Source organism: Hordeum vulgare, chromosome 4H, assembly GCF_904849725.1.
Source record: "Hordeum vulgare subsp. vulgare chromosome 4H, MorexV3_pseudomolecules_assembly, whole genome shotgun sequence".
NCBI lineage: Eukaryota > Viridiplantae > Streptophyta > Magnoliopsida > Poales > Poaceae > Hordeum > Hordeum vulgare.
The window spans coordinates 11,126,094-11,141,458 of NC_058521.1; the positions used below are offsets into that span (position 1 = coordinate 11,126,094).

At 46.0% G+C, this 15,365-nt stretch overlaps 1 protein-coding gene across 2 annotated transcripts; it reads right to left on the reverse strand.

Annotated features, from left to right (window-relative positions):
• Window positions 1–2,863: 2,863 nt before the first annotated feature.
• On the reverse strand, window positions 2,864–8,002 carry LOC123447229 (protein SOSEKI 3). 2 transcript variants are annotated; one of them, XM_045123813.1, is made up of 8 exons: window positions 7,054–8,002; window positions 6,893–6,948; window positions 6,440–6,664; window positions 6,258–6,327; window positions 6,027–6,142; window positions 4,982–5,912; window positions 3,283–3,587; window positions 2,864–3,179 (listed from the first exon to the last, which is right to left on the reverse strand). In XM_045123813.1, the coding sequence occupies exons 3-7, from the start codon at window positions 6,597–6,599 to the stop codon at window positions 3,311–3,313; spliced, it is 1,554 nt and encodes a 517-aa protein (XP_044979748.1). In that variant the 5' UTR covers window positions 6,600–6,664; window positions 6,893–6,948; window positions 7,054–8,002; the 3' UTR covers window positions 2,864–3,179; window positions 3,283–3,310. The 2 variants fall into 2 exon arrangements, with proteins under 2 accessions (XP_044979748.1, XP_044979747.1); XM_045123812.1 differs by having other exon boundaries at window positions 3,315–3,587; window positions 7,054–7,991.
• Window positions 8,003–15,365: the final 7,363 nt, after the last annotated feature.

The window sequence follows — 15,365 nt, forward strand, 5'->3', positions numbered from 1 at the left end:
GCAACAACACCTTGTTCATAATCAGAAGACACTGACTATCATCGATCAACTGGCTAGCCAACTAGAGGCATGCTAGGGACGGTGTTTTGTCTATGTATCCACACATGTAAATGAGTCTTCATTCAATACAATTATAGCATGGATAATAAACTATTATCTTGATACAGGAATTATAATAATAACTATACATTTATTATTGCCTCTAGGGCATAATTCCAACAGCTGCCGCTTTGCGGCGGGGTGGCGCAGGGTGGTCGCGCCCCCGGCCCAGATCTAGGCCCAGCAGGCCCCATCTGGGTTCTAGCGGCCCGGCCCCCCGACGTGGCCTCGTTGTCTGTTGTGTGGTGAGGAGGAGGAGCGGTTCAGATGTGGGGCGGCCGCACCGACGACGTGCCTGCAACAGCGCAAGGGCGGGAGCTTTACGAGCCTATGAGGGCTCGGCCGGGCCCGTGGGCCCGCGGGCCTGATATGCTCCTGCTATTGCATCCGGACGGCTACCGTCACTCACGGTGGAGCCCTCTCGCATGTCGATGGTGTTGTTGCCCTAGTCCCGACTCCGAATCATCGTCGTGTTGTCCTCACTTCGGGTGCCGTGGTGAGACGGCATGGGCCCCTCAAGACCGCGTTGGCGCAGGGTGATGGTTGGTTTCGTGGCAGGCTCCGGAGCGCCCGAGGTGCGGGTTGGGATCACGGGAAACCCCGATCGGCATGGCCAACACTGGCGCGGTGGCGCCTGTGGGTGCCACCTGACCTTCCGGGAGGGCGTCGGGGGCTACCCTTCCTCTCGCCTCGTCGTGTACCGGGGGAAACCTTTGGCAGCAGCGTCGTCATCGTCGCCCTTCTTGGAGGTGTTGATTGGTGTCGGTGCTTCGGAGTCTTGCAGCCTAGTGGAAGATCCCCGGTGGACGCAGCGGTCGCAAGGCTTCTCCGTTTTTGTTGATCCGCCGTTGACGGCATTTATTTCTTTTGCTCTTTCTCTACTGTTTCTTTTAGGCGTGATTGTGCTCCTTCCGCGCCAGCATCTATCCCTCTATGGTTCGATTACTTGCTTTGTAATACAAAGCGGAGGAAAAGCCTTTTTCGGAGCAAGCGGGGTATTAAGTGTTGGTTGGGCAGCATGCCTAACCGGCAAGCATAGATCCTTGATAATTTCTTCATACCATTCTCTACTATCAACGTTTATCAACTCGGAAACTTTTTTGGGCACGATTGTTTCCTATTCTCGGCATGACCCTCCTTGTAGGGTTATTAGGTATCCATGGACCATGGTATATACTCGCTCCGTCTTAAAAAAATTATCTTAGATTTGTCTAAAAATGAATTATCTAAATACTAAAATATGACTAGGTATATTCATATCTAAACAAATCTAAAACAAAAAAATTAGAACGGAGGAACTATTTTTTTTGTGATCCGTCTCCCACTCCCTATGGAGTCCCGAGCTGATCCTTTCAGCATGATAATCATTACCGTTAACCACTTGAAGTGAGAGGATGTAATTAATGCATGGTAATATTTTCTGAAATCCTTTATTTTCTTAGCAAATGCGGGAATTTTTATAAAACCGCATATATGATTTTAAAAATTGGAGATTTCTTTGTAAATTCGTGAAGGTTTCTTAAACTGCAAATATTCCTGCAATCTGCGGACAATTTATAAACAATGAAAAAATGTGAAAATTTTATAAGTTTCATGCAGTTTTTCATAGTTCATGAACATTTTTTTTCAATTTTTTGATTATTTTTATTTCATTAAATTTTTTGAGCTCACACTGTTATTTCAATATTTTGATATTTTTTTATTTAATCATGATTTCCAAATCATAGCCTTTTTTTCTGAGCAAGCGGAGCCAGAAGAAAAGAAAACGAGCGACCGAACAAAGAAAGGGTAAGAACGTTTGTGCCAACCCACCTGAACGCTTGTGCCAGCCCATTTTCGCACGTTTGTTCATTCGCTCGGTCGCTCGATGGCTATGTTACCTCTGGTTTTCTTCGAGTTTTATTTTATTTTTAGGTTTGTTTGGTTTCCTTTGTTTCTTCATCGTTTTTTGGGGGGTTTTCCCTGGTTTTGTACATGTTTTCATTCTTCCTTTTGCAGTTTTCACGTTTTTTTTGTTCGTCCTTCGTTTTCTGTTTGTTTCTTGATTTCCTTTTGTTTTGGCGTTTTATTTGTTTCTTTTTATCTTTTCCATGTACTAGTTTTCCTCTGGTTTCTTGATTTACTTTTAGATTTGTTTTTTGTTTATTCATTTTGATTTATCTTTATTTTTAACACATGCCTACATATTTTCTTACACATGTATATTTTTTATGTACGTCAAGAACTAATACATGTTTAACATTTTTTAGTGCATGATCGTTTTTTTCAAACAAATGTCTTGATGTCTATACTTGTATACAAGTTGTACATTTCTATACATGTTTAACGTTTTACATAAATAGAACTGTTTGTCTATCAAAAATATGTTTTGATATCTATCCTTTTTAGACATATTGTAAGTTTATGATATAGATCTAAAACTATTTCTATTACACATTTAACATTTTCCAAATACAGGATTAACATTTAAAAAAAATTATGATCTGATATCTAATATTTTCATACACATTGTACATGTTTTATATACACCTAAATATATATATATATATATATATATATATATATATATATATATATATATATATATATATATATATATAGGTTTAGTATTTTTCATAAACGTACATAATTAAAAAAATGTGCATTTCCTGAAACACAGGCATTTCTTATGCTGCAAAAAAACTTAAACGTGCATTTCCTGTTTCCGGTGATTTTTTTAATGCAAAAAACACCTGTGAGCACACATAATTCTGGTAAGCACAGATTAAACCATAAAGCTTTAGCATTAACAAGCACAAAATGGCATTAACAGGCACTTACTACAACTGACAACGAGGACAAAATTTCAACAAAGAACAGAAAAATTACATCACGCCTGAAGAATAAAGCTAACATGCACATCTCAACAAAGAAAACACGAATCCGTCAGTAACTCATCATCATCTAAAGAAGCAAAGAGAACGCCAAGTCACGCGGCCAAGTCAGCTGCAAGTCTGTCCAGGAGGCTTCAGAACGCATCGTCGTCATCATCGTCGCAGGGCACGGTGCACTGGATCACGACACGAGCTCCCGACGACAGCCTGCACACACGATCCACAACAAAAACCCTCAATATCATCGTCGCATATCGCGAGGGTTCTTAGGATATGTTGCAATGGGGAAATCAAAGCCTCGAGTGCATACCCAGTGCAGTGACAAAAGGATGGAGCACTTAACTTTCCTCGATCTTGACGAGCTTCTCCTTGTTCTCCTTCCTGAAGGACTCCGCCCTCGACCCCGGGGCGTCGGTGAACCGCTTGCTCCCGCCGTCTATCGAGTCCGGCCCGGCCGAGGAGCTCCTCCGGCAGTCCGATACCGGGGACTTCTGCTGCGCCTCGCTCTTCGGGTGCAGGAATGATGACAGTATCGGCGTCCGGGGCAGGCACCTCGAGCGCGGCGCCGTGTCTTCCTCGTCGGGCCCCGCGCATTCGCAGAGGTTCTCGCCACCCCTGCAGGATTTGTTCATGGTTAAGAACACCACATGAATGAATTAACTGAAAACCGATGAAACTAGGCAAATGACAAGAAGTTACTGCCTCTGAAACGACTGTTGTGCCAATGACCAAATCTCCTGCTGAATTCAGACGTATGCTACCTAAATTTTTTGGATGCTAACAGGAGGGAAGAAACACATGGTCCAGCCGTGATCGGGATAGGCGCATGAACTGCGCCAGTACTCGCAGCGGCAGCTCACGGATCGGGATCGGTCCCTCTATAACAGTGACAACTCTTTTAGGATAGCAACAAACACTGTTCAACAGTATGAAGCAATAGGATGGATATCTGCTACATTTTTCAGTTGAGCAACTGAAGAATCTTGCCAGACAGATATGTAGTGTGGTCCTCTACACTACATCTGACAAGTAGCTCGTGTTGTGGCTGGCAATGAAGAAGTGAAGCTGCTGGCACAGAATTAAAACAGTACAATTGGAGTAGTGACAAAAAAAGGCTGCTCTTTTGGTTTTGGGGGCCAAATTTTCAGAAGAAATTCTTCATCCTTACTCTCAGTAACTCCTCCTGATTGACACCAAACCAATCCACTCATGTTCTTTGCCTACTAACCACAGTTTGTACAAGGCAAACCATGTATAAAACTCTTCCTAGTTCAGAAAAATGTATGGCGCCGTTCGAAACAAAACTACTAAAGCGAAATGTAAAGTTTCCTCTCTCTCGTGCTCGGCATATTTACCAATTTTGCGATGCCCCGATCTCGGTTTTCTTCAGTAGATTCCCTGTACTTTGTTATTTTGTTTGCTACATGGATGCCAGATGCCAGCTGCAGGATGGCAAGATAGAACTGTAGTGCCGTTGGCACCGAGCTAAACTGCAAAATGGCCTCGTCTAGAGTCTGGGGATCACTAAATGACGGAAAGGCAATGGTCCTTGCATTCATAAAATTTATATGGTACGTGGCTCTTTTCCTGTCTCTAAATTCTCCGAGCCCAGCCTACCCTACCCCTCTCCTTTCTCTTCAATGAGCAATCAGTGCAAAAGTTCAGCTTTAATATCCATATTTCGAACGCTAGTAACATCTCATGACTACAAAATACAAATGATCTTACAAAATGAAGCATCCAATCAATAGAAACTAAGTTGGCATGCTAAAAAACACAAGGACCAAATGCATTCTACGGTGGTAAAGTGTGAAGCTGTCAAGTATTTTTCCGCGACAACAAAATCTCTACAGAATTAGCCACAAATTTTGAATGACAACTGAAAATAGCTCAAGTATAACACAGGTAGCCTTAAACTATCTAAGCACACTATGACACTAAGGTGAAATTTATAAACTCTAAGTTATTTAAGCACAACCGAAATGTAACGTGGAAGCACTGAATTTTACCTTTCTGCATTGTAGGAAGAGGACCGCTTAAGCGCCGAGTGCCTCTCAACGGGAACATCTCTCTGCGTCTTGGTCTCAATAATGCTCCCACTAAAATACTCCTTATCTTCCATCCGAGTGCCTATAAATCTCGGATTCTCCGATAGGTAATCGAGCTCGCCCATCATCATGGAGCGAGAGATCAGCGGAGATGGGAACTTCAGGTTTGGAAACCTTGGCTTGTAAGCCCCAACAAGGCCAATGCTGTCATGGTCTTTCACTGAAAGTGAACCACAGGTGATGAGCTGCATCAGCACATTCGCCGGCCTCAGCTTCGGGCAGGTCGGCACGACAATGTCGTCCTCTTCAAGGATCCTGAAGCTGTTCGTTGACGCGTTGTCGGCACGTATCAACGACTCTAAGCTCTCAGACTTGCCATGGGTTGAGGCCATACTCAATGGGGTGGCACAGTGGGACATGACATCCCGGGAGATCCCCTGGAGCTCGGCCGACCGGCGAGCATGGCTCTGCTGCCGGTACTCGGTGACATCACGAACCACAGCATCATGATCGGTGCTCAGACTCTTCTTGTGCATCTCGGGTACTCTCCGAGCGGATCTCCTCCTGAGGTCATCGGTTTGAGTTGCGGCATCCATCAAACCGGTGGGCTTGAAAACCCTGAATTCAGCCGGAGTCACCCTTGACATGACAGTCCTCTGAGGCTCCGACTCCGGCGACATTGTCTCCGAGGAGGTACCCCGGCACGGCGAGGGGGAGTCGTCCTCATCCCGCGATGGCACCGAAGGCGCGCGCCGAGGCTTGGCTTCTCTAACTGTCACACTAGGTGGGGAGGAGGAGAAGGAAGCCTCCCTTGACAAAGGCAGCCTTGTATTACCCTCTCTCACCCTGCTCTGCTGCTTCTGGTTGCCATTGCTGCCATGGTGAAATTGACCTGTGTATTTGAACAAACAGGCAAAAGATGGTATGGCAACGACATTCAGCACTGAAGCTCATAGCCGAGGTTCACAAGAGCAAATGGCAGCTCGGACGGAACAAAATATTTTACCTGAAGAAGGTTGGTCCAGGATCTCGGAGCCCTTGAGCACGTACTCGCCGTCGGTCGCCGGGAGGACCAGGTCGTCCTCCGCGAGATCGTGCCACACGAATCCGTTCTTGTAGCTCCTGAAAATTTCAGAGACCTCAAAAATTCAGAGAACTTCTCGTCAAGCTCACCAAAGTTCAGACAACTCATAGAGTTCAGAAGATCCAGAGAATTACGCTTGGTTGCTTCGTTTACCTCTTGCAGGACCAGGAGTACATGGAGGCCATGCCCTTGCCGCGCACCATGTTGAGGTGGTGAATCACATCTGCGCACCAGAGCAATCAATCATCCAATCAATCAATCAATCGCCATTAAAGAAGCTCGTACGAGAAGGCTGACGACGGCCATGTGGTGGCTGGCGGCGTCCGTGCACTGACCTCTGAGGTAGAGCCCCTCGGAGGAGGAGGGCGCCGGGACCTCGACGAAGTGCGGGTGCTCGAGGTGCCGGCTCCGCGTGAGGTAGTACACCACCGGCACCTTCCTCGCCGGCGGTCTCCGCCGCTCCGGGCTCCGCGGCCGCCTCCCCCGCCCCTCCATTCTCCTCTCTCTTTCCCTCGGCAATGGCGGCTCCGTCTCTCAGCACCGCCGAAACGTACGCACGCCTGCAAATGCAAGATCGCGGAGGGGCCCGGCGTCAATTCACCTGGCCTGATTCCTGAGAATCGAAATCGGCGCCGGAGGGCATCCAAAGAAAAAGCCGCTTGGAGTTGGACTCTTGCGGGTGTTCCATCCATCCATTCAGCAGGCGGCACAAAATACAAGATCATGGCCGGAATTGGCTCCGCGGGTGCCACCAAAATCCGGTAACTTCCCGGCGAGTAAGAAATTACCTCCGAGACGCCGGAAGCTTTGGAGAACGGAATCACCCGGCGCGCGCCTCGAGCACCTGCATTTTAGTTTTTTTTTCCTTGGAGCAATCAGAGAAGAGCAGAGAGAGAATTCTTACTGCTACGAAAAGAAGAAGAAATTGGTTGGCGCTGGGTAGAGGTACCTGGAAAGCTGAACCCGAAGGCTCCGGCCAAAATTCAATCCCGTTCAGCACACGGGTGGTGGACTGGACTGGAGATGGCTGAGACGCGGAAGCTTTTATTGGAGAGGACAGCAAGGGCCAAGGGAAGGAGAGGGGTGGCTGGATGAGAGAGAGAGAGAGAGAGGAGGAGAGGGAGGGGGAGGGGGGATAACAATAAGAGGGTGGCTCCAAGATTGAAACTTTTTGGACAGGCTGCGAGGCGAGGGCGTGGGCGTGGGCGTGGGCGGGCAGGGGAACACGAGAGGGAAGGGGACAGGCAGATGCCTCCAAGGCGCCCAGCCCAGGGAAAAAGGCTCCCAGCGGAGCGGAAGCAGAGCAGATCGAGCAGGGCAACGGCGCGAGCGGGGTGGAATCTCTGACCGAGAAGCTGCCGAGAAAGGGAGGGAGGGCATTAATGGCGGGCGTGGAGCTGCATTGCCATTGCGGACATTTATCGAGCAGGGGATGGGCGAGGGCGAGGGCGAGGGAGGAGCTTTTTTCCCGCGGGACAGGCGAGTAACTGCGGGGAGAGGCGGGGGGGAGGTCGCCGTCCTCGGCGGGCGGGCAGCGGGGGCTACGTGCGGTGCGGTGCAGTGCAGCGCGCGTCAGGGCAGGGCGGAGCAGGGAGCACGGACCATGGAGAGCGACGGGACGTCGGGACGGGCGCGAGGTCAAACGGCACGGCCGGGCAGAGGGAGGAGCGGGGAGCGCACTGCGGTTGAGCTGAGCTGGTGGGTGTGACGGCGGTGGACGGACGGCGAGCGGTTGTGGCGGGTGGAGTGACGACTGACGGGGGAGGGGGTGCGCGATGTACGAGGCGCGCTTTTGGCGGAGTGGGTGGCAATGGCGGGCATTTAATGCGTGGCGCCGGGGAGGCGACGCTGGTGGCGCCGGTGCGGTGCGGTGCGGTGGTGATTGGCGAGATCGAGGTCGGCAGGGCAGGGCTGTGGACCAGGTGCATGAGCCCACGAAGAAGAACCAGCCCCACTATTTATCTATCTTAGCACTGGCGCAGCCGGAGGATGGACGTTGTGTGACGGGTCAAAGACCCCGGGATGGTTAACCAAACCGGATCAGTAAAAGGAAGGGTCCAATGAGGACGAAGCTGACCTTGTGTCGACTTGCTCCTCAAAACAAGGAGGAGGACGGCCTAGATCACATATCCTCATGTAAAACTCTAACCTCCTCGGTTTATACGAGGTGAGGCATGGAAGCCCGAGAGCATCTCATCTAAGAGCAAGTACAATAAGATATAGTCAGCGGGCTGTAAGGATTAAAATACTATGTTTTTGCTGAGTTGCATGAGATAAAAGAGGTGAGAGAAGGGAAGCGGACTCTTCGTGAAGAGCCAGCTCTAACACGTGCTCCTAGGTGCTTTGTGAATGAAAGGTGGGCCATATATGATAAAAGTAGTACTTTTTTATAGCCAACTATTATACAAGTTAGCTATAAGACGGGCTATAAGACTACTTATAGTCAGCAGTTGGCTATACTATTAACCATGCTCCGAGAGAAGAACAACTCTGAGTGGTCATCGGCATCTCCACGGTAACCCCTCACACAAGAAACCCCATCCACATAGTAATAAGAGAAAGCGGGATGTATGATATTACTCTTCGAAGGTCCGAATCTGGATAAATTGTGCTTGCAGGCTCCACCCTCAATCTCATGACCTCACCAAGGACTTTACCAAGGGATCTAACGGGACTTCGTACCGTCAAGGTGATTGAGGGATCTAACCACACCGCGATGGCGAACCTTAGCGTACAGCAAAGCAGAAGCCGATAACGCATGCCACCATGTTGGCATAGGGCGGAGGGGTGTGTCAACGAAGCGGGGGCTAGCATCGCGTGCATGGGGCAGAACAATCCATCGAGGCACTATGATTTTGCCTTGGAGGTTCAATTGTGAGTGCAAATCGAAACTCAAAACTGATAAAGCCAACTGACCAACGATATTTATGGATACATATGAACTAACAATTGATAAATTAAACCTTTCTATTATAGAATTGTTGGACAAATAAACTTTCTAATTCATTCTTTTGATAAATTATATACTAGTATGCACTCACGGAGCTAAATGATGGGTCCGTTTGGAATTTTTTTGTGCTCGCTATGCCAATATTGACGCACCAAATAATTGCGGAAGATTCAGCGTCCAACCACTTGCCAAAAATGGGCTAAGAAACCAACATGCAAAGCTATTTGGGGTTGCGCCGTACTAAAAAATTGGACAAGATCCAAATAGAGGACACCACTGAATGTCATAGAGATAAACCCGGCAGCAGAGAATAGGGGTAAGAATAAGGCTGGATCTGGCTACGGCGCAGATGTAACACAAGGGTTTTACGAGTTTAGGCCCCTCTTTAAAGAGGTAACGACCCTACGTCTCGAGCTCTCGGAGTTGTTTTCCTTACGTTTGCAGCGTTATAGGAATTTAAGGAACAAATGCTAGTAACTGTTCCACTTCTCCCATCCGAGTGCTTCGGATGGCCGAGTGACTTTGCTGCGTCCAAGTGCGTGATACAACTTCAGTTTGAAAGCTAAATTTCTTGAGTGTTGTCCTAGTAAATTAAAGGTGGTTCGAGATTTAAGTTGGGCTAGCACATCTTACGGGCCCTTGTGTTTTTAATAAATAGTCACTTCATTGGCCTACCTATTATGGGTATCCCCATCACTGATGTCAACATCAATTTTTGTGGTCGATAGCTTCAAGCATGGAACCAAACAACCAAACAAACCTGATATCTTCCTACGGAGGGCAAAAGGTAAATCATCGGTGTTTGAAAAGGGGGGAGGGCTACAAAAATCTCATCTAAGCGCCTCAATTTTTTTCTGCAAATTGGTTGAAAGCAGGGGGATTGGTCCCCTAACCGAAAATCCTAACTACGCACATTATCTTAGTGATAAGTCATATGCTCATTCATAGCCCAATTATCTATCTTAAAGGTAAGGATGCAGGGGATCGGCTGAGTTTTCATTTGTTGTGCAGGGCTTAAAGGGGATGGTCGGGCGGTGGCCAACAACGACTATGGGGGAAGGGCGAGGCGGTGCATGGTACCGCCCGCCGGCTGCATAAGGTGGAGGTAGGAGGATGGGGCGGGGTAGGCTGCAGGGAAGGTGGAACCACCATGCGGGAGGAACAAGATGAACATGATGCAACATGACGGTGGTTGTTGGATATTGATGTGATGGTGAAAAAAAGTGACGGGTCGAAAGAAAAAACGAGTTATTTACCCAAAACTACCATAGTTGGGGATAGGGTAACTAGTGAGTACCACATTTCATCGAGGTCACAAAGAACCACCGTTTTTAGCCTAATGAGTAACGCGGAGCACTAACGGGCCGATTTGGCGTCGAAAATAGCCAAACCTACAGGTGGGGCCGACCTGTCGGGTCGACATGGCGTGGGCTGGCGCGCGCCATCTAACGGACGTAGACGGCCGTTTCTTCCACGTGTATGAGTGGACCACACGGGTCACTGGTCGGTACAAACCAGAACAGAACTCCCGCTCGGTCTCCACCACGACGCCCACCGCCGCCACCACCGTTGACTCGCCGTCGTCCGCCGCTCCGTCGTGGTTTCTTGGAGCGAGGGGTCAAGTTGTTCTTCAGAAGACGAGTCAGTGACTAGCCAGGTAAGTTCACTTGGGGATTCGGCATTTATGGTTAGGTTTAGGGTTCTTCATTTGGGGATTTCTTAATAACTCAATTATTTGTTCAATTATTACCTTCCTAGGACTATCCCATGCTATGAATGGAGTGGCATTGCTCACAAACTCTCTGCTCGTTGTGTGCATCTAGAGCCTTGCCTCAGGCTAGTTGCATTTCAATCTATGGACAGTGGCCGACATTTTCTTGCTTGTGCAAAGGAGGAGGTATGTTGCTTACTAGTGTGAAAAATTGTTACGGTCAGTACAAAATTATGACCTATTAAATTGTTGATATTATAATCAGTAAAACATATATTTGTTGTTGAATTTTGTTTGAATTTTAGGCAGAACAAAAGTGTAGCTATCTTGAGTGGATAGACCCTTAGTGGTCACTGGCTATGCAGTTCTGCATAGCTAAATTGTGGAGCGTGTATGACAAAGAAAACGAGGAGATCAGAGACAATCTTAAGCTTGGTGAAGAAAATTTCAGAGTAATTGGAGAAAAGAGGAAGATGGAGGAACAACTTAGAATTTTCAAACTAGATTTTACAAAAATGGTGGCTGACAAGGAGGAGGCTATTAGTGAGTTGGGCAATGCTAGGTTGGCTCTTAGTGATCTGAAAGAGGAGATTGAGAAGAAACAGTTGGCAGACCATGGTTGCACCAATCTACATCAGGTTCTTAGGGCAAAGGCAGCGAAGGAGAGGGACCAGCTTGTGGTAGAGAGAGACCAATTGATGCAAGAGAAGAAAAAGCTGGAGTACATCGTTTCTGATTTGATTAAACAGAAGCATGGCTATAAGGAGAAGATCAAGAAGTTGAAGGAGATCTGTGATGAATTTTAATTATGTAATAAGAACTTATGGCACTGTACTGTTGTAATGGTTGAATTTGTACTGAATTATCCAGTTTATCTCCAAGACTAGAGTTTGAACTTATGGCATGAATTCGAACTGAATTTGCAGTACTGAATTTCTGATTTGAACTTATGGCATGAATTTTTCAATATCATAAATGTCATAGATAAAGTGCACATTCACTCGGACACATAGTTAAATAGGTTCAACGTAGCAATACTTAAGTTCAATATCATAAATGGCATACATAGTGAAATATGAACTCTCGGTAGTTCCCACTCGCATAAAAGTACACCCTCCATCCTTGAGCTCATGTATCTTGTCCTCTTTGGCCTACTTGAATCTTCTACAGTACCTCTTGGAGGATTGAAGTTTCTTGCACCTCTTTTTGCACCTCTTCTTGCACCAGCACTAGATGCAGCACATGAACCCCTTGAAGCAGCAGCAGATGAACCCCTTGAAGCAGCAGCAGATGAACCCCTTGAAACAGATGTTGAACTACCACCTTGCTGCCATGCAGGGACTATTCTGTTTTCCTGTAATTATTCTTCCTAATCAATGTTAAATAATGAACGATGAGACAGAGAAGGGAGTCGGAAAGAACATACCATATGCTCGTTCCTCCTAATTTGCAGATCATGCCTCAGTGGCTTCCCACAACTGGTGTATTTGTGGCCATGCAACTTGCAGTTACTACAAGTTATAGTAGCCATCATTGATGTCTAGTTTTCTTGAGGAGGCTCAAACCTTCCTTTCTTCCTTTTCTCTTCTGTTGGTCCCTTCTTGTCTTCTTTGAACTGAGGTGGGTCAATGTCAGGAGATGCAGTTTTCACCCAACAATCTGGACCAGGTACTAGGTAAATTATAGGCTTGTATGACTCCAAGTACATAACCTTTTTGAAGAACTCATTTATATGGTCCTCTGGTAGCTTTTTAGACCTATGGGTGGCAGAACAACCATGGTCTTGTCCCCACTAGATACTTGGAAAAGTCATGGTCCAACTATCAATGATTTGCAGTCCCTTGCATATTTCGTGTTCATCTCTAACTTCTCATCATAGGTTGGTGCAATTTCCCATCTTGTAACTTGTCCATCCTCTCTCTTTTGCTGATACCTTACCAGAAATTTGTCTTTGATCCCATTGATCTAGTGACAATTGGCTTGTTCCTCACATCAAGTATGTACTTATTAAAAGCTTCACTTAAATTATTGACCACCAGATCAATTTTTCATTTAGTATCCATTGCATGTCTTGACCAAGCTTTAGGAGGAATCCTTGACATCCACTCCCAAGCAGCCTTGCACTCAGCCTTCATGCTCTCCATTACCAATCAAAAGTCATGTTCAGTGTAAGCATATGCAGCTGCATCCATGCATTTCTTCAAGTCTTCTCCTTTGAATTGTGTTCTCTGAAAGTTGGCATAAATGTGCCTCAAGCAGTACCTATGAGGGCAGCTTGGAAAGACTGCTGTCACTCCATTCAGTAGACCCTTCTGTCTATTAGACATGAATGTGTACTTCCCAAATTTTCCCTCTCCAGTCCCTTCTAGGGCATACTTCAATTGAATCAGAAATCACGACCAATTTGGTGTGTCTTCAACTCTAACCACTCCAAATGCTACGAGGTACATATTTTTGTTTGCATCCCTTCCAGTAGCAGCTAGTATTTGTGCCCCACTAGTCAACTTAATGAAACAACCATCTAGGACTATGAATGGCCTGCATCCATTAAAAAATCCCTCAACACATGCATTCAAATAGAAAAAAGACAATGAAACCTTAGTCCTGCAGTTGGATTTTCTCTGTTTTTTCACTCACAGTAGTAACAATGCATCTAGATCCAGGATTTGTAGCTTTCACAGTCTCCAAATAATCTATGAGCCTCTTGTATTGTCTCTTGTGATCTCCAAGCACAATATCCTTTGCTTTCCTCGTTGCTCTCCATGCCATCATCTTGGGGACCTCAACACCAAATTACCTCTTTGTCTTGTCAATTATGGTAGGTATAGTAGTGTTGGGGTCTGGTATGACAGTTTCAAGCATTTTATTGCCAAGCCACTTTGAGCTAATGCTTGTCTTCTCAGATTGGGTGGGACATGTGTGCTCCAATATCATCTTCTTAATGCATAAAGTGGACTCATGTCTGATCTTTGCTGCAACCATGTGGAACTGACATTCATCTTCTTAATTCACGACAGACTATAATCCTATCACTATAGTTCCTCTAATATTTGTATCTTCTAAGTTGTTTGACATGAAAATTCACAAGAGCCTCTCTAAATTGGTAAAGATATCTGAAAAAAGCATAAGCTGGAATTGCTGCTCTGGGTGTAGCCTCTCTTCATCATACCAGACCCTGGGTAGTCTTTTTTAGCTCTGCTCCTTCTACCAAGTGGATTACAAAATACATTGGTTCATTTCCATCATCAAAGGCTTCAAAGCTTGTATCATCCTCTTGTGAAGATGGATACCGGTCCTTATTCATGCTTCTGGCACCACTAGAGTGAGACCTACTTGTAGGCCTAGGCCTTTTTACCTTCTTCTCAACGGGATCATGAACTCCAATCTCTTGACAGTCATCACCATCTTCCTCCAATTCTAAGTCATATAAATCTTCAGGGTTTGTGTCCCCTTCACAGTGTGTACTACTAATGTATTCAGCTCTCTTCCTCTTAATGTCAAACTCCGATTCTTCTTCTTCTGCAGCTGGGAGGATGACATGATCTACAAAATTTTCATCAAAAACTGAGTCATCATCTTCATCATATCTGTCTTGATTTGTTGCATCCTCCTCTTCATCAATATCAAACTGCAAATCTGCATAATTAACCATAACTTGATTGTTAACCTAGTGCAATGTATTATTTTCCTGTTCTGCATGTGCCATCTCTGGATTAATTTGGTCTTTCTATGTGCCCAGAAGTAACTGACATGGTGGAGGAACTGCTTTTATTGGCCTATAGCTAGTTGACACTCTCTTGTGTACCAACAAAATCATTTGTTGTTTTGTGCACAACACCTTACTCATTAACAACAAATACAATAGGTGGGTCCATTGTTAAATCTTCAACTGTTTTATCTGGTTCCACTACTTCATCTTCTTCATTTTTTTTTCAACTGGAGATTGCTTAATATTTAACCCCCCTCTTTAACATACAAAGGCAATGTGTGACTCCTTCTAAATTGTTACTGACGAGAGAAATCCCTTGCAGCCCTATGCCTTCCTTCCTCAAGTAGAAAATAGTGTCATCACTTCCATATCCATTGTTGACCATCACATTAAGCAAACTGCCATAACTGATGTCTCTCTCATACATCTTCACAAGCCCATACTTTTTTTGCAGCATCTTTAGAACGAAACTGAAAATATAATGACCATGGCTCCTCAGGCCTACAAAAGACAAAAGAAAATAATACATTTTTTAGTACATGACACAGCAATAAGTGCCATTATCCTAACTAAGTAGTATCCACCCAGGTAATCTACTAGGCATCACACCTAGAACCAACCCATATTATCCTAACTAAGTTGTATTGCTACATCTAACCCTAGGGAGCACAGCTAGAACTAACTAACATTATCCTAACTAAATAAATACCATAAACTAGGCACTGAGATTACCTGGGTCGAGAAGGAGCGAAGGGGGATCCTTCCTTCCCCAACGAATGAGCCGACGTCGTAGCCTGCTCCGCCTCCTCCGCAGCGCCCTTGTCTGCCTCCTGCGCATATGGGGACGGCGACGACATGACATCTTTTTCCCCCGCCGACGAGCCCGAATCC

Coding starts and splice junctions, on each gene's coding strand:
- LOC123447229 (XM_045123812.1), bottom strand. CDS start 6,599: ATGGAGGGGCGGGGGAGGCGGCCGCGGAGCCCGGAGCGGCGGAGACCG. Junction 6,143..6,257: donor TACTCCTGGTCCTGCAAGAG/GTAAACGAAGCA, acceptor TGAAATTTTCAG/GAGCTACAAGAACGGATTCG. Junction 5,913..6,026: donor CCTGGACCAACCTTCTTCAG/GTAAAATATTTT, acceptor TCAAATACACAG/GTCAATTTCACCATGGCAGC.